The sequence below is a fragment of the Petaurus breviceps genome, unplaced genomic scaffold (assembly GCF_028583685.1).
Source record: "Petaurus breviceps papuanus isolate PSGF00001 unplaced genomic scaffold, PetGlider_PUasm1.0 151, whole genome shotgun sequence".
NCBI classification, from domain to species: Eukaryota; Metazoa; Chordata; class Mammalia; order Diprotodontia; family Petauridae; genus Petaurus; species Petaurus breviceps.
In genome coordinates this window covers 15,397,966-15,420,049 of record NW_027185712.1, presented here as the reverse complement: position 1 = coordinate 15,420,049, position 22,084 = coordinate 15,397,966, and the positions used below count along the sequence as shown (strand labels likewise).

Below are 22,084 nucleotides of genomic sequence, written 5' to 3'. Positions count from 1 at the left end.
TCTTTCTTTCTTTCTTTCTTTCTTTCTTTCTTTCTTTCTTTCTTTCTCTCTCTCTCTCTCTCTCTCTCTCTCTCTCTTTCTTTCTTTCTTTCTTTCTTTCTTTCTTTCTTTCTTTCTTTCTTTCTTTCTTTCTTTCTTTCTTTCTTTCTTTCTTTCTTTCTTTCTTTCTTTCTTTTTCTCTCTTTCTTTCTTTCTCTCCCCAGTGCTAAGCACTGCCTGCCACATAGTAGTTGCTTAATAAATGTTTGTGGACTTGATTTGACTTTAAAAATGATTTAAAAAAAAAGATTTTTTAACATGAATGGGTGCTATAGTCTATTAAATGCCTTTTACTTGTCTATCAGCATAACCACATAATTTAAAATATATTTTTCATTTGATTTTTATTATATTTTAATATCAAGCTGTTTTTGCTTACTATGTGTAAATCCTGTTTTATCATGGTATATTTTTGTTACTATATTCTTTTTAATTTTAATTTAATTTTAAATATTTTATTTTAATTTCAAAAATTATTTTATTTTAAATATTCAATAGTAATACTGATGCATACTTTTTTTAGCTTTATTTTTTCCAGGTTTTTGTTAGAAAATCACACTTGCCTCAACTTTTTTTCTGTATGTAGAAAGTCTATTTAATAGAAGGGGGATTACTTACACTTTGAAGATTTGTAAGAATTCACTTTTGAATCCATCTAGTTCTGGTAGCTTTTTCTGGGATAACTATAATTATTTTAATGACCTTTCTGACTTTTTTTTGAGATTGGTGTTTTTGTTACTTTTTTCTTTTGATGCCAGGCCCTTTCCCCCAAAGAACATGGAACTTAAAGGCTTACAGATATAGAGCTAAAAGGAACTTCAAAGATCATCTAATCTAATCCCTTCATTTTACAGCTGAGAAAACTGAGACCCAGGGAGGTTGAATTATTTATCCTAATGTAACACAAGTATTAAGTCGGCATCAAAGTGGGGCTTTGACCAATTTCAGAATTAAAGACTGAACAGTCAATTGAAAGATGCTACCTCCACTGTCTGAGGTCATATAGATGTTAAGTAGCAGAACCAAGATTAGAACCCACATCCTCAACTCTAAATCACATGTGTGTTCTTTTTTTTTTTGCAAGGTGATTGGGGTTAAGTGACTTTTCCAGAGACACATACGTAGTAAGTGTCAAGTGTCTGAGGTTGGATTTGAACCCAGGTCCTCCTGACTCCAAGGCTGGTACTTTATCTGCTGTTCCTCATACCCGCTGTTCCTCTTTCTCTTATAGCATATTGTCTGTCTCATAAACAGTTGCCTGAAGTGCTGAGATCAGTTTATCTAACAGTTAATAATTCCTAAAATGGCACTTCTGGAAACAATTTAAAACTAGAATGGCTAATAAATTAGGTTTAATCATAACACTCTAGACCCAAAGTAAGTTGCAATGAGCATAATGGAATAGAATTGTATCATAAAAAATTGATGAAAGCATAGATTTAGAGAAATCTGAGAAGATTTACATAAATTGATGCAGAGTGAAGTGCTGGTAGGACAATTTACATAATAACTAAAATAATATAAAATTAAATAACTTTGAAAATCTTAAGAACTTTGATCAATGCAATGATTTATTATGATTTAAGAAGACTGATGTTTATTTTAAAGTTGGGACTTGTACTGACTGGTTTATTATCACTGAATCCCTCCCATCACCACTGTTATGGTCACTTAATCCTTAATTGTCGGGTTACATTGATCAACTCTGCTCCCAGCCAAGGAAGACAGAAAGACCCTTCATTTTATAATTTGGTGGCTCATGATTGCCTAACTTGTTGCTGGTTTTTCTTTGCCTTTATATCTAGTTGCAGTAGCTTAGTCCCTTGCTTTGTTCCTTGTGACCAAGTTATTTTTATCCCAGTTCTAATAACTGGTCTTTGTTTTAGTCTCTGCCATGTGTCCTTGCCTGCTATTCCAACTTGTATGAGGCTAGATTCTTCTTTCGTTCCCCTTATTCTTCCTGAGTATCCTTGCCAGATCTCCTGACATAGTCTTCCTACCTCAGTTTTTACATAATTGCCTGAAGCCAAACTTCTCTGACATGTTGCTTCCCACACATGTTGGAACATCTACCTCTTCAGATTTCCTGAGCTCTGTTATGCTGCCTATGTGTTGTCTAACATTCAGTTCATTGTTGCATATTGCCATGATCACTTCCTCAACAAAAATATAACAATTCAGCACACATTTTTTAAATGCAGTCGGGATGTGCAAGAACTGTGGTAGGTGCTAACAGAAATGAAAGTCTCTACCCTCAAGAAGACTACATTCTACTTAGTGTCCAGGACATATAACATATAGATAGGTAAATACTACAGAGTATTTTAAAGTAAGAGAAAGCATTAGCAATTGGGTGGGGAGACTCAGGAAAGGATTCATACAGGAAACACTAACTACCTCTCTTCCTTCAGAGGACCTGATCTGTCTTGTTCTTTTTTGACCAAGTTCTATTAATTTCCATTGCTTTCAGAAATAATTGTTGTTTCCACAATTATGCTAAAACTGAATAGTATGGTATGCAGGGTACAAAGAAATTACTCAAGAAAGACTTTCTTGATCAAGCTGTATTGAAAATGGTAGTGAAAAATAGAATCAGAGACTGTAATAAAACTCCTTTTCCATTATTCTAAAATGTTATTTGTTTAATAATACAACTGTGGATATTGCAGTTTTGTTTTGTGTATATTTTGTCTATACCAACTCATTTGGTTCTTATAATTTACTACCTTTTTTAGATGGATACATCAGCTTTCTCAATTAGATTATAAATTTCTTGAGGGCAAGGACTGTTTTATATCTCATTGTGTCTTTCATACACCTAATACACCTAATGGCAAAGTAGAAATTTTACTAGTCAGAAGATAAATCCATAGATTTGAGTTCTGAATTGGCTGTTTACTTGCTCAGCTTTAAATAAGACACTTACTATTTACATTGAATATGCATGAGGTAAAAAGCGCTTTTATCATATCTGTTGCTTGACCTAAGTCAAGTATTTTGGAGATTCAGGGCAGCTTGGTACCAAAAGCCCTTACAAACTTTTTTTCTATAAGCATTAGCTTTATTTCAAGAGAACGCTAATGGCTTGCTGAAGTGAAAAAACAAACAAACCAAACCCTTCATTTGTCATTCTAAGTTGCATATGAGATAGTGTTTGTAGAGTACTTTGCAAACCTTAATTATATAATGTCCAATACTATTATTCTAGAGCATTTTTTATTTGACATGTTTTAGTAGTAGAGGTTTTGGTTTTAATCCAAGGAGTTTGATTTTAATCCAAGTTTTAACCAGAATATAACTTTGAAAATATTTAAATGGAATTTAATGAAATTTTTAAAAAGACAAAGTTGCTGAGTTTTCTTCTTCTTTTCCATAGCAGATTGTATCAATCCATAAGTCTCCTGTTTTGTCTTCTTTTCTAGCTTGATGACTGCACGCTGCAGCTCTCTCACAATGGCACATATTTGGATTTGGAATCAACTTTAGCTGAGCAAAGAGATGAGCTGGAGGGCTTCCAGGAGGATGCTGGGTAAGCATGGTTCTCGGTAGATTTGATAAAATGACATGATATCAAAGAATGTGGATTACATTTATGAAAATGATTTTTAAACATAATGCATTGAAATGGTGAAAAGAAACCTCAGAGGCCCTAGTTTTATTTGTTTCATCTCTGCTGATTACCGAAGAGAAGAATAAACATAAAAGATGAGCAACCTCCATGGCTTAATTGGGAGTGGTTTTGGGATCAGTTTCTCTTTCTGGTGCATGGCAAGGAGTTGTGGTTTAATTGACTATTGGCTACTCTGGAAAGATTTTGGATTTCAATTATGGTTTCAACAAATGTGAAGAATTTTTAATTTTCATTTTCAAAAAGCAGATTTTTTTTCTTTTTGGAGGGGGGAAATCAGGGCAATTGGGGTTAAGTGACTTGCCCAAGGTCACCTGGCTAGTATGTATTAAATGTCTGAGGTCAGATTTAAACTAAGGTCCTCCTGACTCCAGGGCTGGTGCTCTATTCACTGTGCTTCCTAACTGCCCCCAAAAAGCAGATTTTTAACCAATAAATAAATAGAACCTGATGTTTTACATTGAAATTATGTTCTTACTTGATTTGTATCTTTTAGTACTATTACTTATTATAATATTCGAGTAATAATGATAATACCACTAATAATTAGTGCTAATATTTAACAGTAATACTAATAATAGCTAACATTACTTACTATATTGCTTACTATGTATGCTAGTTGCTATGCTAAGTGCTTTAATTATTATTTCATTTGATCATTGTGGCAGCCCAGGGAGGTAGATGTTATTATTCCCATTTTATAGATGAGAAAACTGAGGAGTTTAAGTGACTTGCAGAATGTAATACAACTAGGAAGTATCTGAGACTAGATTTGAACTCAGGTCTTTCTGACTTCAGACCTGGCCCTCTATTCACTGGACCTTTTAATTCATTCAAAAATATTTTATTGGGTATTTTTTTATGAAAGACTGTCCTGATAGTTTTGTATTTCAGCACAGGGGCTATGAATTATACCTACAGCCTCTCTTTAAATGAACCATCTTTCTTATCCTGAAGTGGATATGCCAGGAGTGACTGTGAAATATTGTTCCAAACTTAAGATGTTGTTGGTTCTTGAGTGGGGCTTCCCTGTAGCTTTACTGGGAAGCTGCTTGACGAGATATAACTTGGAGTCCCCGGGGATCTCATCTTTGTGTTTGTTTTGTTGAGAAGAACATCTCCTGCCTGGCATTGTGAGTCTTTACGCTTCCTCCTGGTCCTAGGTACCATTTCAATACATATTTATTAAACACCTACTAAGTGCCAGGTGCAGTCCTAAGTGTCAGGGACACAATAATAAAGAGAGTCTCTGTCCTTAAGAATCTTACAATCTAATAGAGGGAGACACCCAAAAGGAGGCAGGAAAGGGAGGGAAGAGGGGGAGGAAGACCATGGGATAACCAGCGAGGGGGCATCTTGTTCCATGGAGTTGAGACAAGGTGGAACAACAGATGCAGAGTGGAGTGAGCCAAAAAGTCCAGTTTCTACCCTCTATAAAGGAAGGCATTGGGAGGAGTTTGGCCCTCTACCCTCTCATCAGAGAGAAGAGGCAGCTGAGGGAGATGGGGTCAGTCAAGGCTTGAATTAGCAGCTCGATGATGAGATTAGAAGTGATTTAATAGCACTATGAAAATCTTCAAGAGCTACTTAAATGTGGGCTGTTATTAAAAAAAATCAGCTGTCTAACAGTTTTCATACAAAGAAAGCAGTGAAGGTAAAAATTTATAGACTGTGCAGCAAATTTTGTAGCATAAAATTCACTTCTCTGGCAGATAGGATAAAATATGTAGAAAACAGATGACATTATAATGAAAGAAGGTGAGAGGAGAGACTCTCAATAGGCCAGCTCTGTTGTAACTAGTACTTTTGGGGGAGAGAGAGGTCACTAATGACTCCCAGTAATCAAGCCTGGCGCTCTTTTCTCCTTTCCTCATTCCCTCCATGGCACTGAGGGCTCCCTCTTCTCTTGTGTCTCTGCTGCTGCCCTTCCCACCTCGGCCGGGGTGTTCTCAATTGCTCCTGTTAGTAGCCATCACACATCACAATCTCTGTTGTAGATTGATCCCTGAGAGCTGAGGGGACAGTCCAGAAACTGGGGCAGGAAACTACCTCAGTCATCTCACTTCTAACTCTGAAATTCTGATTCATATTTGCATTTTCCTACTTCACAGAGCTGCTGTTGAGATCAAATGAGATGACTCTTAAAAATGTACTTTGAACTTTTTAAAGTCCTTTGATTATTAAGATAACTAATAATAATAAGCCATACTAAACTAATCTGATTTCCTTTTGATAGAGTCTCTAGATCAAGGCCATACCAGAGACATGTTTTGATTTCAGGTAACCAATGTATTGGAAAGAACGTTGCATTTACAGTTGAAAAACATGGATTCATTCCCTAAACTGGCCATGTCAGTGAATCAGTCAGTCTACAAACATTTATTAAGCACCTACTATGAGCCAGGCACTGTACTGAGCGTTGGAGATAGAAAGAATGGCAAAAGACAATCTCTGCCCTCTAGGAGCTCACAATATGATGCTTAAACTTAACGTATCCAAGTTTCTGTTTCTTCTATATGTTTTTCTTTTCTTTTTTTTTTTTTGGAGGGGGGAAGGCAGGGCAGTTGGGGTTAAGTGACTTGCTCAAGGTCACATGGCTAGTAAGTGTTAAGTGTCTGGGGCCGGATTTGAACTCAGGTCATCCTGACTCCAGGGCTAGTGATCTATTCATCTTCTATATGTTAAATGGGAATAATAATCCCATTTCTATTTTCCTTATTCTAGCGGATGGATAATGAACCAGTCTTTGAGTTAGTGAGACTTGGTTTTAAGTCCTTTCTCTGACACACACTGGCTTTTGATCTCAGACTCATCACACAGGCAACTCTAAGACTATAAATCATAGAGCAAGTGATGACTGTATTAATTGAGCAAGTTTCCTTGTTCAGGATTCCCATAGCACTGAAACCACAAGTCCAAATATTTCTCTTACAAAGTTCTGTGAGAATCTAATTAGATAGTGAATGTAACATTTTTAAAAATAATAATAGGGTGTTATTTAAATGTCAGATAACATTCCTTTTTTAAAAAATATAAGAATATGAAAAGGATTTGTGATTTCCTGCCATTGTGGGAACTTCTACTGAAGATTAAGACCTTTCTCTGACTCTGTATATAAGTCACTGGTAGTTAGTTGACTGAGGCACACACAGTGTAAGTGTCAGGGGTAAGATTTGAATCCAGATCTACTTGATTAGTCAAGCACTATATCCACTAACCATACTGTCTATCTATAATTGTTATTATTAAAACACTTAGAAAAAGGCCTCCAGGTGTTGGGTGAGTGGGTCTTATTCAGAGATTTATGGCAGCCTATAAACAAGAGTTGCATCCAGGAGAAGGCAGGATGGAGTTTACTGTGTATTGTTGTTGCTAATCATTCTGGAAGAAGAGGATCAATGACATCATGAAAGTGATGTCTTGACTTGACAATAGAATTGTATTTAAGTGAGACAAAACTGTGCAAAGTGTCTCTCCGCCCTCCAGAGTTTTTGTAGTCCAGTGGTGAGATAAGAGTCGAGATGACTGGCGATGGTCCAGGATCCTTTGGGTCACCTTGGCCTTTCTAAATTAAGGTCTTTCCCAGGTCTCAGTTTGTCCGAGGCTGTGCCCATTTAATAACTAAGAATATATTAGTAGAAGAAGTCCAGCTACATATCACAGTACAGCTAGGTTGGTGACATGCTGTACCATAGTGGAATTCAAATCCAGCCTCAGCCACTTATTATCTATGTGACTTTGGACAAGTGACTTAACCTCTGTTTGCCTTAGTTTCCTTCACTGTAAAATGGGGAGAATATTAACAACTACTTCTCAGATTTGGTGTATGGATTAAATGAGAAAATATTTCTGACACTCTTAGCACATTGCTTAGAACATAGTAAATGCTGTACAAATACCAACTATGATGATTATGGTGATGATGATGTCGATGATGATGTCCCCATCATATCATATATTGATGAGGTATTCAGGCATTTGGAATTATCTTTTCTTTTTCCTTTTTTTTTTTTGCTTTTTGGAGGGCAGTTGGGGTTAAGTGACTTGCCCAAGGTCACATGGCTAAGTTTTTGTGTTAAGTGTCTGAGGCCAGATTTGAACTCAGGTCCTCCTGACTCCAGGGCCAGTGCTCTATTCACTGCACCACCTAGCCACCCCTGGAATTTTATTTTCTTGAGCACAAGATGGAGAAATGTATCTGGGATGATGGTATAAAGTAGAATTAACAGGCAGTTGAACAACACTACTGAAAAAGGTTTGACTAAGGTAAATTTGTCAGTGAGGAAGTTCTCTAGTGCCATGCCATAGTGCTCTGTATATAGTTTTACCCATTTGAAGACTTTATCAGTGATATAACCAAATATATAGAAACCTGCTTGTTAGATTTAGAGAGGAAACTAAACTGGGAGGGACAACAAATACATTCATAGCAGTCACTATCGACTTTCCAGTCTTCTTACTAAACCATTCATTAAAGAAGACCCCCCCATCTCCCAACTCCAGGCATTTTCACTGACAGTCCCTCATGCCTGGAATGCTTGCCTTTCTTGTCTCTGTCTCCTGGCTTCCTTCTAATCCCAGCTAAAATCCCACCTCCTACGGGAAGCCTTCCTGATCTTCCTTAGTTCTGGTGCCTTCCCTCTGTTCCTTTTCTCCAGTTTATCCTGGCTGTGGCTTCTTTGTACATGAGTTGTTTGCATGAAGTTGCCTCCTTTTGATTGTGAGGGGATAATCCTGAAGATGGGGATCATCTTTACCTCTCTTTGTATCCCTAGCACTTAGCACATAGTAGGTACTTTATAAATGTTTACTGATTGACTGGCTTCTTCTCTCTTGATTCTCCTTTCTATATAACCACTCCTCAGACTCAGTAGGTAGACTTTTCTCTGCAACATGTCCCTTTACTATTGGTTAAACCTAATGCCATGTCCTGGGCCCTCTCCTTTTTTCTTGCTACTCTCTTGCAATTGGCAACTTCCATGAGCTCAAAAATTTCTATGTAGATGACTTTCAGATCTATATATTCAGCCCTAGTTTCTGTATTGAACTCTAGTCTCATATCATCAACTGTCTATTGGACATTTCAGACTGGACGTACCATAGACACCAATGTTTCTAAAACAGAATTTAGCATTTCAATATTTAGCTCAATGTTTCTAAAGGCGAACTTACTATATTTTTCTCATAAATCCATTCCTCTTCCAAACTTTCCTTTGCTGAGGGTACCATCACCCATCTTGTCATACAAGTTCTAAATCTTGATGTCATTCTCAGCTTCTCACTCTCACTGACCCAACATATCCCAGGAGTTGCTAAATATCACTGTTTCTGTCTCAACATCTTTCTCATGCATGCCCTCTCCCCTTCCCACACAGCTCCCACACCAATTCACCTGACTTATCCAGCCAGTCACCAGATCTTGTCATTTCTGCCTTCATGTCTCTCCTCTTCATCCTCCATGATCCACTCATGCTAGTTCAGGCCCTCATCACCTCTACAATAATAGCGTTTTATTTGGTCTGCCTACCTCAAGCCTCTCCCTACTCCAACCCATCTTCCACACAATGAAAGGTCTGTTTGTTTTTAAACAGGGGTTTAATACCAGCCCTGTGACCATTTTGTGTAATACCACAGAATGGTTTATCATCACCACTATCATCACCACTATTATAATCTATGTTCTCTGTTCCAGGGTTGGATTGTTTAAGTTTCAGATGCCTTGCTGTTGGTGGGAGAGGGAGGAAATCCAGGACCTAGGTCAGGGAGATTAGTGTAGTGATCTAGAAAAGGAGAGAGGACACAATGAAAGCACTTGGTATTCCTCTCATCTTATAGTAAAGAGATGGGGAAGGGGAGAGGATTGGCCTACACATCTTGCCATTCCTTTTAATTCACCCTTCTCCCAAAGAATAGATCAGATTTATCTTCAGGGTAGGTGCTTTGGGGTTAATATGATTTCTGGGCAAAGTGAAATTTTCCCTGCTCCCTTCCCTCTAAAGTTATCTCCCTCACTGTAGCTTGAAATTCTTTTAACAGTAGACAAAGGCTTACAGGCCTTAGAGATAAAAGGTTTTAAAATACAAATCCTTAGGGGATCTACAGACATGGATGTGAAATGTTTTATTTAAAGTGTTTTTGATGGTTATCAGATCCTTTCCGGTTTTAATAAAGGGAAGGGGATTAGAGAACACCTCTGCTTGGAGTTTGAAGAAGGGAGAAGTGGAAAGGGAGAGCTGGAAGTTGGAGATAAGCTTTACTGATTTCACAGTTTTGACAAGGGCCAGCACTGTTTATCTTCATCTATGTCTGCACTGTTAGGAATGGTGGTAAGATATATTTCATGTCTAGCAATGCATGCCCCTTTGTGGAAAAGTGTGCTTATAGTTCATGATGAAAGAGTTGTTTTTTGTTTGGGAGGTACATTGGGGTAGGGAGGAAACTGGGGATATGTGAACTTGACTTTTCAAAATATATTTTAAGAAATGTATTTCAATGTAATTGACTTTCTTTGCAATCTTACATATTTTATTTTAAACATTTAAAAACCATTCAGAGAAGTAATCTGTAGGCTTCACCAGACTGTCAAAGAACCCCTGTGTAGTAGGTTGGAGATCTGGACTTGAATTCCTGCAATAATTATTTTATAACTGTGAATTTGAGTCAGTCAATTAACCTCTCTCTTAAAATCCTTATCAGTAAAATGGGGGTAGGGGCAGGTTGAAGTAGTTGAATCCTATGATTTCTTCTTACCACCATTGAGCACTATCCTGGAGTAGTTTATCTAACAAGCTTGAATGTATTGCTTCCTGTTAGTTTGGATTCTCCAGTAGCCTCCTGGTTCAGCAGTGTCCGACCCATTGTCCTGTTGGAGTATCAGTCCTGTGCACAGGTCCCATTAAGGGTCACTACTGTTCTCAGCTCTGCACCGGTGTAACTCAGTATTTGTGAAAGAAGTTTGGACCGACTCCTTTCTCGAGAATCAACCTGTCTTTACAGAATGAGCAGTTTTATATTTAAAAGTTTATTCTCGGGGGCAGCTAGGTGGTGCAGTGAATAGAGCACTGGCCCTGAAGTCAGGAAGGACCTAAGTTCACATGCAGCCTCAGACACTTGACACTTAACTAGCTGTGTGACCTTGGGCAAGTCACTTAACTCCAATTGCCTTGCCTTCCTCCCTCCAAAAAAAAAACAAACCCTTATTCTCACAAGATTCATTCCCCCTGGTTAAGGTTAAATCATTGTGTGTATAGCTACCAGAGTGTAGAGAATTGCCCAGGAATGGGTTTTTTGGGTTTTATGGTTTTTTTAATGTCTCTGGTGGGAGAGACACCCCCAGCTCACCTTTATAGGTTAACCACTGCCCTCAGCCTGAGGGTTACAGAGCGACAGGGGGGCCATCTCATTCAGCTTCCTCACTTTACATAGGAAGAAATGGAACCTTTGGTTGAGTGTATCGCCTGAGGCAGCAAATGTATGAAGTCCTTGTGATTGATTCCTTCCCTGACCCTCTTCCCATTGATTTCCCCTTTCACTTCTGTGGGTGTCACCCTCCTTTTAGTCATTCAGGCTTAAAACCTTGATGGCTTTCTTGACTCTTTACTCTTCCTCTGGCTCCTATTCAGTCAGTCAGTAAACATTAATTAAGTGGCTTTTATGTACCAGGGGCTGTACAGAGTGCTGGGGATGCAAAAAAGGTAAAGGATAGTCCCTACTCTGGAGAGACTAGGTGGCACCCAGGGCACCTAGTGCAGTGGATAAAGTGTTGGGCCTGGAGTCAGGAAGACCTGAGTTCAAATCTGGCCTCAGGCATTTACAAGCTGTGTGACCCTGGGCAAGTCACTTAACCCTGTTTGCCTCAGTTTCCTCATCTGTAAAATGGGCTGGAGAAGGAATTAGCAAATCACTACAGTATCTTTGCCAAGAAAATCCCCCAAATGGGGTCATGAAGAGTCAGATGTGACTGAAAATGACTAACCAACAACTCTCAAGGAACTTACAGTCGATTTGGGGGGGGGGGATATGCAAACAACCATGTATAAACAAGCTGTTTACAGGAATCAACAGAGGAAGGCACTAGAATTAAGGAGGGTTGGGAAAGGCTTCCTGCAGGAGGTCTGATTTTAGGTGGGACTTGAAGGAAGCCAGGGAAGTCAGGAGGTGGAGGTGAGGAGGAAGGGCATTCTAAGCAGGGATAGAAACCAGTGAAAATGCCCAGAGCATCAGGATATGGAGTGTCTTGTGCAAGGATCTCAGAGTTTGTGGGAAAGTATATGGTGTAATAAGACTAAAGAGGGGGGCAGCTAGGTGGCGCAGTGAATAGACCTCCGGTCCTGGAGTCAGGAGGACCCGAGTTCAAATCCGGCCTCAGATAATTAACACTTACTAGCCGTGTGACCTTGGGCAAGTCACAACCCCAATTGCCCTCCAAAAAGCAAAATAAATAAATAAATAAAAATTTAAAAAAGAAAGAAAGAAAAAGAGGGGCCAGGTTATGAAGGGCTTGGGATACCAAATGGGGGTCCGTTCAGCTGCCAGATCTTGTTCTTTCTGTCTACAAATCATTTCTCTCATATACCCCCTTCTCTCCGTTTGTACAAGCACCACTCTGGTTCAGGTACTCATCATCTCTCTTCTGGACAATTGTAAGTCTCCTAGTTGGTGTCCCCTCCCTAAAGCTCCTCCCTACTCCAATCCATTCCCCAGAGAACTGCCAAAGTGATTTTCCTAAAGTGCAGGTTGGACCATGTAACCTTTTTAGTAAACTCCAATGTCTCCCTGTTACCTCTAGGATCAAATACAAACCCCTCTGTTTGGCATTTAAATCTCTTCATAACCTGACCCCTTCTTACCTTTCTCACCTTCTTACACTTTGCAGTCTCCAGGCACTCTGTAGTCCTGCCATTTTGGCCTATCTGCTGCTGTGCATTTATAATACTGGACCCCTTGCTTTTATTCCATCACTCTCCCTGTCCTGCATGGCTGGAATGTGCTTTGTCTTCAACTGCTCACTCTTGGAATATCTCAATTGCTTTGGGACTCAGTGTAAGTGTTTCTTTCTATATGAAGCCCTTCCTGATTCTCTCAGTTGTCAGAGCCTTTACTTTGCAAACTACTTACTGTTTATCTTCTAGATATTGTTTATTTGCTTTTAAACATACAAGTTGTCTGTCCAGTAGAATGTAAACTCCTTGAGGGTGGGGAATGTCTCATCATATTTGTCTTTGAATCATCAGGGCTGCTTACAGGGCCTGCCTCATGGTGCTTAATTGATCAATTAATTTATTTGTTAATTAATTAATTGATGGTGCTTGTTGATTGAGTGATTCTAATAGCATGGTAACCAGAGTATCGTTCATTTAATTTTTCTCTTAATACCCCTGGAGTGGTATTCAGCATCCCTTAACTAGTAAACTATAGAATCCTTATCTAAGGGCTAGGAGACCAGCTCAGTTATTCTCCTTTTTACTTCCCTTAGGCCCTAGAAACATAAGGGCAAATTGCCTGGGGCTGTCGATGACATTTTTTTCCTTCTCCCTCATTAGCTGTCACATCGATCCCTCTAAAGCACAGATTTGACTATGTGATACTCTCCCTCAGTAATTGTCAGTAGCTCCATGTGAGCATTAGAATAAAATACAAAATCTTCAGCCTGGTATTTTAAACCCTTCACAATTCAGTTCCCACATATCTTTCCAGTCTTATTTCATAGTACTACCTTTTGCATACTCTCTGTCCCAGTCAAACTAACCTATTAGCTGTGCCCTTCCCATGACATTCTACCAAAAGTGGTACTACAAATCTGCAATGGACCCCCGCTCCTCTCCTCTGAATCTTAAAATCCCTGTTGTGGTTTAGTTATGTCCAAGTCTTTGTGACCCCATTTGGGGTTTTCTTGGCAAAGATCCTGGAATGATTTGCCATTTCTTTCTCCAACTTATTTTACAGATGAGGAAACTGAGGTAAACAAGGTTAAGTGACTTGGCCAGGGTCACATAAGTGACACAGTAAGTGTATGAGGCCAGATTAGAACTCAGGAAGATGAGTCTTCCCGACTTCAATCCCAGCACTCTATCCTCTGTCCCAGTCCCTAGCATCCTTTAACTCACTGTTCAAGTGCCAATTCCTGTCCTTCTAGGATATACCCTTTCTCACCTTATTAATTTCTTCTAGAAATTATTTTACATATACGTGTTGTGTTAACACTTACCATGTGTTCCCCATGTGCCCAGCAAAGTAAGTAAGCTGCCTGAACACAGGGACTTTGTGTCTGTGTGTTTATAAATGCTTGTTGTCTGCCTGTATCCCTAGGCTAGCACAATGCCTTGTTTTTGTGAAAATGAATTGTTATATTCCCAGAGACAGTTGCCCTGGTGGCCCCTCCCATCACCACTTTTAGTTACTTGTTGTTAGGAAGGTCAATACTACTCAAGAACTCATTGAGTTAAAGAATAATTTCTCCTTAATTAGAAATAGCCCTCATGAGGCAAATCATATTTACTGGCCTACAGCTCCTAACCTATTAAGTTTTTTGTAGAATATTTTTTTTATGTGACAAAATGACAGTGAACATTTTAAAATAAAAAATAATTAAGTACAACAGGCCATATAAAAATGGTAATATTTTCCATGCAATGTTTTATATGGATTTTGTATAGTGAGGGATTTTGTGTCTCCTTGTTTCTTGTCTTTAACCTAGTTATGACTATAATGTAGAGGGTAAAAATTAACTCGCTCATTGTTTTGAATGATCATTCAAGCCACATCTATTTGATTAATGAAGGGTAGAGGGAAAAGACCTTCAAACATGAAGGACAAAGTAATTATTTATATTAGTTAAAGTAGAGTAAAATATGTTAATTTATTCCTAGGCTTGCAGAAATTAGCAACATCTGTAAAGTGTGGAACAATAAGATTAGAAGGAAGCAGCCTGACTTCTGCTGTTAATGGCCAGTTTCACCAGAGAGTAATTAGCTTTAAATTCAGAAGTGCCTCTTCCACTTCTACCTTCTGCAGGGTAGATCTTCTGCAAGTCACTTAAGCCTCTACATGCCTCAGTTTCCCTATCTGTAAAATGATGAAGTTGAAGTAGCTGATTTCTAAGGACCCCTGCAACAGTAAACTTGAAATCCTATGATCTTCTGGGGTTGTTTCTTTATTTGTAAAATGATAATAGATAACCGTCAGATATTATTTTCTAAGTTTTCTTCTAGTTTTAAAATTATAGGATTCTAAATTCTATGATAATATGGTGGGACTTTATCATGAAGCATATATATATCAGAGCATAAAAATGTAATTTTATTATGTATTATAAATTTTACATTTCTGAAACCAAATGTTAGTGATAACAAATTGTGATTAGATACCCAACTAACAAAAACTTGCTTCCCTTCCAAAAACTCAAGGCTAGTTTTGGGGGGGGATGCTTTAGATGGACTATTCAAAGTCTCTTTAAAAAGCTGTCCAAGTACATTTGAACTCATGTCTGTTTTTTCCTCTTGATTTAACTGTAGGAGACTCACACATGTTCAGAATATTTCCATTGATAGCATAATCGGGAACATATTTAAAATATGTGAATATTTTCAAGTTTTGTTTAATACTTTAGTTGTCAAGGTTTAGATAGGAAGAATCTTTTGGATTTGGAGCTCTTATTTATTTTCAACCCTGAAATAACATGAAGGTCAATGCAGAAAAAAGGAAACAAGTGAAAAAAGACAGTCTAAATGAGGAGCAACCCCATCCTGTTCTGTTGTGAGGGTGGTGAGTCTGTGAGTTAATCCAATTATTCCTTTTTTTCTAGAAAAAAATAAAAATTTCAAAATAATGCCATTCATATATTGATTAATTCCTAATTTTTACATTAAACATGTCATGATACATATGATATACTAGTTAGAACTGAATAAAAAGAAAAAGGAAACAGGTAACTTCTTGTCAGCAAACTCAACTGCTTTAGGAACATAGGCTAAATTTTTTTTCTGTCTAGCCCAGTATTTTGTTGCCTACAGAAGTCTCTTTTTCCTTTCTCCAAATAGAGTGGTGGTTAAAATCTAGAATTGGTTAAATTTGACTTTCTTTTTTAAAAATTCTTTAATTTATTAATTTGTTTGTTTCCTTTTAATTTACAGGATTCAATTCCACAATTCCTTGAATTTCACATTTTGTCCCCCTCCCTCCCCTCCCCCCCCATGGCGTCTTATAATCAAGTATAGGATCTGTAGATACTTTCACATTATACAATGGTCAGGTTATAAGGATGGATTGTACCAGCTGGGATGAAAAATGGTATAGAGGACATAAAATCAAATAAGAGAACAAAAAAGATCAGGTATTTTGCTTCCACCTGGATATAAATTTAGTTCTTTCTAGTTCTTTCTCTGGATGCACGTTTTTCTCTCCATCATGCGTCTTTTGGGATTGACTTATATCCCTGCATTGTTGAGAAGAGTCCAGTCTATCAAAGTTGGTCATCACACATATGTTGTGTCCGTAATTGTGTACAAATTCCTCCTGGTTCTACTCTTCTCACTCAGCATCAGTTCTTTTAAGCCTCTCCAGGTAAATATGAAGACTGCCTGCTCCCCGTTTCTTATAGTGCAATAATATTCCATAACATGCATATACCACAACTTGTTCAGCCATTCCCCAATTGATGGACACCCCCTTAATTTCCAATTCTTTGCCACAACAAAAAGAGCTGCTATATTTTATTCTTTGGGAAAACCTTTGATTTGCTCTCACTTAGAAGATTGCCTTTAATACCGATAACATAGCTATTTGCTCAAACAAAGGCATTTCAGGGCTTGCAGAGTTCTTTCCTCAAAGCCCAGCATACTCTGTCAAATGGCCAGCAATAACTAACCTTTACTTGCAGATATCCCGGGACTCAGTCCCTTTATAGATACATTTATGCAAAGTGTCATCACCATTTTACAACCTGGCCTTTGAAACTTATAGCCAGAGACTTCTAAAAGTTTCTAACTTCCTTCACCTGTGGATCTTTAGAAACATGATTAAACAAAATTTAAGTTTGAAAATAGTATTGTGATTTCTTTATGGAACAAAATTAATCCAAAAAACATTAAAATGAATCATTGCCTTAAAATGTTTAGCATGCATCTTCTATGAAGGAAATCTCCAAATATCCCTCACTCCACCAAAATATGTGAGATCCTCATGTCTGTGATATGGCCAACAAATGTGTGTGAAACCATTCCAGTAACCAAAATAACTGACTTTACTTTGATATTTTTTGGTTTCCACATTTGTTTTTGTTCCTCTGCCAACGTTCCATGATTTTTTGTTTATTTTTTGGCAATATGTCCAAGTGTGACAGATATATCACTGTTTAATTATATTATACTTTTGTGACATAGCAGAATTTCTGATCTTTGCTATGATTGACTATCATTCTAAGTCTATTCCAGCGTATCATACAGCTTATTTTCTACAGTCTTCTTAAGTTCACATTTAATCATTTAAAAATATATTTGAGACCTCGTAGCTTTATCTAATTTTTAGTGACACTGTCTGTTGTTGAGTTATAGCTGTTATAGCTGTTAGTCAAATATACCCACAATCCATGGGTTCACTTTAATAGTTATTTTAGGTCATTTGCATTTATTTTCAACCAATTTTCCCTTTTTCATAAACTTGTGAAAAAATTTTAATCGTAATGTCCTAAGTAAGCATTGCAAAATCTTCAGTCTCATCAAACATGCTTTATCCCAATCACAAATATGACATAGTTTTAGTTCCTCTCTGTATTCTTGGCTAAGTTGCTTTAGGTGGGTATCAGGCAGTTCTGTTTCTCTTTTGACTTTAATAATAGTAAGAACTCATATTTATATATTACATTTTGGTTGAAGAGTAGCTTCATGCAAAGTGTTTCTTCTGGTCCCCAGAGCAATCTTGTGAATCTGGTGGTTAGAGGGAGGCGCAGTAATGTTGATTGGCTTGGTGACTCACTGAGTTAGTGAATGACTCTTGACCCTTTGAGTTGCGACTCAAACCCAGATCTTTTAATTCCATACCCAGGACTTTTCACACTGTATACTCCACTGCAGTTGATGCCATTTTATCACAAAGATCTCTTGACTTTTGGGGTAACTTCTTCCCAAATTTTAATGATATAGAATATAGCTAGTTTTACTGATACATTTTTTGGTGTTTGAATCCAGTTTATTGTGGAAATAGCTCCTTATTTTTGAAATTTTGGAGAAATACAACTTTATTAACTCCCCTTACAATTTGTCAGTCCTCTGATAACGCAGAATAAGAGCATTGGAGGAGGCCTCAGAGACTATTCCAGTCTAGCCCACACTTGAACAAGAATCCTCTTTACAATATTCATAATAAATGGTTACTTGACTTTTTCACAAAGACCTTTAGCAAAAGATTTTGGATAGTTCTAATTATCGGGGAATTTTTCTTAACATTAAGACTGTCTTCTTGCACCTTTCCCCCCATTATTTCTAGATCTGCTCTTTGGAGCCAGGCTAAACAATCTAAGTCATGACCTCCTTCAAATACTGAGACGACTCTTGAGTTCCCTCTAGATCCTTTCTTCTCTAACATAAACACCGCCACTTTCTTCTACTCATTCTCGTTTGGAATGATCTTGAGGCTTTCCACCATCCTCTGGCATTTAAAACTCTTTATACCTTGACCCATTTGTACCTTTCTTGTTTTCTACTTTACACGCTGCATGCACTCTGCAGTTCACAACTCTCGCCTAATTGCAGTTCTTCACACACAGCACTGCCTCCTATCACTTCGCCTTTGCACTGACTGACATCCATGCCTGGAATGCCCTACCCTATCACCCTAGCTCCTTCAAGACTTGCCTCAAATCTCTGTCCTGCAGGAGGCCTGTTCTTGTAACCCCCAGCTGCTAGTGCCTTCCCTTTTCAGAGTACCTCCCACCTTGTCTGTATATGTCTTTTTTTTTTTTTTTTTGCATGCAGTTATTTACATGTCGTCTTCTCCCCATTAGAATGTGATCTCTTGGGGCAGATAGGTGGCACAGTGAATAGAGCATCAGCCCTGGAGTCAGCAGGACCTGAGTTCAAATCTGGCCTCAGACACTTAACACTTACTAGCCATGTGACCTTGGGCAAGTCACATAACCCCAATTGCCCTACCCTTCCCCCTGCAAAAAAAAAAAAAAAGTGTGATCTCTCCAAAGACAGATACCATTTCCTCCCCTTTCTTCATATACCCAGTGCTTTGCACAATGCCTTGCCCAGAGAAAGCCCTTAATAAATGCTTATTGACTGAGCATTCTGGTTGCCTCTTTTATCCAGCCTATGTCCAGCCTTCCATTGTTCTTTCAGAAATGTGGTGCTCAGAACTGAACACAGAGCTCTGACAAGGAGAGAAAACAACCAAACTTTTCCCTCTCTCATTCCGGGTACTCAAATGCTCTTAATGTATGTAAGATCATGCTAGTGTCTTTATAGCTGCTGTGTCATGCTGTTGAATCATTTTTAGCTTGTATTTTACTAAAAACTTCCAGATCTTTTATAGAACTATTGTCTATTCTGGGTGATCATTTCTAATATCTTTAGGACTATGAGTGTTAGGGGCCCACAGCTATGTATTATACCCTACAATGAAGACTCACATATTATGATTGATATCAAATGACTACAAATGACTGATTGTATATGGTTGGTTAGATTAATTAAAAAGAGTTTTATCGATGTCTTTCATTGCTGTACAAGGTGTTCCAAAAGTCTTAGTGAGAGGTTTTAATGATTTAAATCTGCACTAAGACTTTTGGAACACCCTGTATTATAGTCATATGATATATCTGATCAGTCTGATCATAGATTTAAAGCTGTATGGAACTCTCTTCATTTTACATTTGAGGAAACTGGGGCACAGAGAGGTTAAGTGACTTGCCCAGGGTCACATAGGTAGCAAGAGCCTGAGGCAGGATTTGAAACTACATCTTCTACCTCCAGGTCTGATGCTTCCTCCATAATTCCTATTCTTCCACTCCTCATTTGAACCTTTTCTTCTAATCAAGACAAATAGTTTAGTAAAATCAATTGACACTGTGATTCCTGAATCTGACAATCTGTATAACATATTCTGCTCTTATGCTCTCCTGCCTCTTTTCTGAGTAGGATGAGTATTTTTCTACAGATTGAAATAACGAGAGGCAGCTGGATATAGTGAATAAACCTGGCCTTGGAACCAGTAAGACATGGGTTCAGGTCTCATCTCTGACCCATTGGCTGTGTGAGCCTGGGCTAACCATAAACTCTCAGCACCTGCAGCAACTCTCTAAGATAGTAAATTTCAGAGAAAGTGCTAAACTGCTTTGGTAGAGGAATTATTTCTTCTGGGAGTTCCCATTGGGAGTGCCAGAAAATTAGCCAAAGAGTGGTAACTGCAGCTAGAGAGCCTTCTGGTAGAGATTCTACTAGGTAAACTTTGGGGATGATCATTATTATTGGACACATATTAAAATAATTGATTGAGATCAGCAAGGGCCCTGAGAAATAATATAGACCAATGACATCACAGCAGTGAGAACACTGAGGCTCATGGGGCGTAGTGACTGGTCTGAGGGTCCTTTGGAATCCCGCCTCTTTCTTTTATGGCACATTGACAATCTTTCCCCTTTATTGATTTTTATTTTGCATCTTTGGGGAGAAAATTCATTATGTTCAGGAGCTTTAAAGAGCATTAACCCTTTGTTCATGAAACAGATGAGGTAATGTCTTATGCCTGTTTAAAATCACTTCATTAGCCTCAAGTGTCAGTAAAACATTAGATGAGAATATCAACCATGGTGGGGTGAAGCTGCATTAAAATTATGCAGTATTTGATACATGACAGGAGATGGCAAAGCGAGTGGGCATGAAGAAATTACTTCATACGTCTGTTCTGTGTGAATGTGTTCTATGGGGTTATGTTTTAGAAAAGGCTCATAGCGCCTTTAAATATTAGAAACAGGTATGGAAGAAGTTAAATGCCTGTATGCACTACTAGTAAATGAACCGCTTATGTGTGGATTTGGGTTACTGGTCTGTGGAGCAGCCAGTATCTGTGGGAGGCATCCTTTATAGTTGGGAAAAGATCATCACTGGGGAGTCATGCTAATGGTGCAGTAGGTCTGTAATATTTTTTAAGCCTTTATCCAAGTTTCACAGAAAACAAAACTAGTTTCTCACTTGTACAAAGTGGCAAAGAGGAACCGGATTGTTACATGTAGAGAGCAGAGAGGGCTTGTTGCAATTAAGGTTTCAGTTAAAGCCTTCAATTGAAGAAAGGCCATAAGGGTTAATTACCTCCTAATTAAAATGCCCATTTATTATTATTAATGCTCTTTTATAGATAAACAGAGACTGTAAAAGACAAAGTGATCTGCTCAGCTAGTAAGTGTCAAAGAGGATAGGAATTTATGTCTTCTTGCTTTTACTTTCTACTCGGGGAGTTGGGCTTTGAATCAGGAGGACTCTTCTTCATGAGATCAAATCCTCAGACACTTATTAGCCCTGTGACCCTGGGCAAGTCACTTAACCCTGTTTGCCTCAGTTTCTTCATCTATAAAATGAACTGCAGAAGGAAAGGGCAAACTACGCCAGTATCTCTGCCAAGAAAACCCCAAATGGGGTTACAAAGAATTGGACACGACTGAACAACAACAGACTTCTTACTGCGAGTCTGTTGTCCTGCACTGAGCTGGAAAGACCCCAGAGGTCATCCAGCCCAGTCCCTTTACTTTATAGATTGGGAAAATAAAGCCTGAAGGAAGTTAAATAACTTGCCCAAGGTCACACAACCAGTTAGTGCATCAGGAATTGCAAAAATATGTCTCAAATGGCAGTGAAGTGCAGGTGTTGCTGTCACAGCTGCAGAAGCATTTTCATTTGTTTTAAGCTTATTAACAAGTTTAGCTTTTGTGGAGAAAGGTTCTTTGTCAGCTAGAACAGAAGGAGGTGGGTTTTTTTTGTCCTTGTTTAAAAATGTTGATTCAAATCAATTGCACATTTTTTGATCCTCATTCTGGGCCTGTGATTAGAGTATGGTATAGACCAATTGCTTACTGACCTTAATAGGTGAAGATTTTCCTGTAAAATGGGAGATACTCTTTAATAGAGAGAAGTGTAGCTATTAAAACAAGCCTAGAAGTTTTCTTGCATCATAAGTCTGGATACTTAGTAGTTTAGTGTTTTCTCCCACCTACTCAGATTGTATGTTTACTTAGCTATGTGCATGTTGTATCAAACCTCCTCCCCAATAGAATATAATCACCTTGAAGGCAGGAAACATCCGCCCTCTCCCTGCCTCTGCTCTCTCTGTACTTTCTCCCCCATATCCCTCCCATCTTCCTTCCTTCCTTCCTTCCTTCCTTCCTTCCTTCCTTCCTTCCTTCCTTCCTTCCTTCCTTCCTTCCTT

General features: G+C 38.3%; 1 protein-coding gene across 7 annotated transcripts in view; it reads left to right on the top strand.

The window, feature by feature from the left end:
• FHOD3 (formin homology 2 domain containing 3) overlaps positions 1-22,084 on the top strand; it is a 749,832-nt gene that overhangs the window by 99,156 nt on the left and 628,592 nt on the right. For all 7 annotated transcript variants that reach the window (XM_069075779.1, XM_069075767.1, XM_069075758.1 and 4 more), the window contains exon 2: positions 3,462-3,568. In XM_069075779.1, the coding sequence (XP_068931880.1) occupies positions 3,462-3,568 (107 nt within the window). The remainder of the gene's footprint in view (positions 1-3,461; positions 3,569-22,084) is intronic.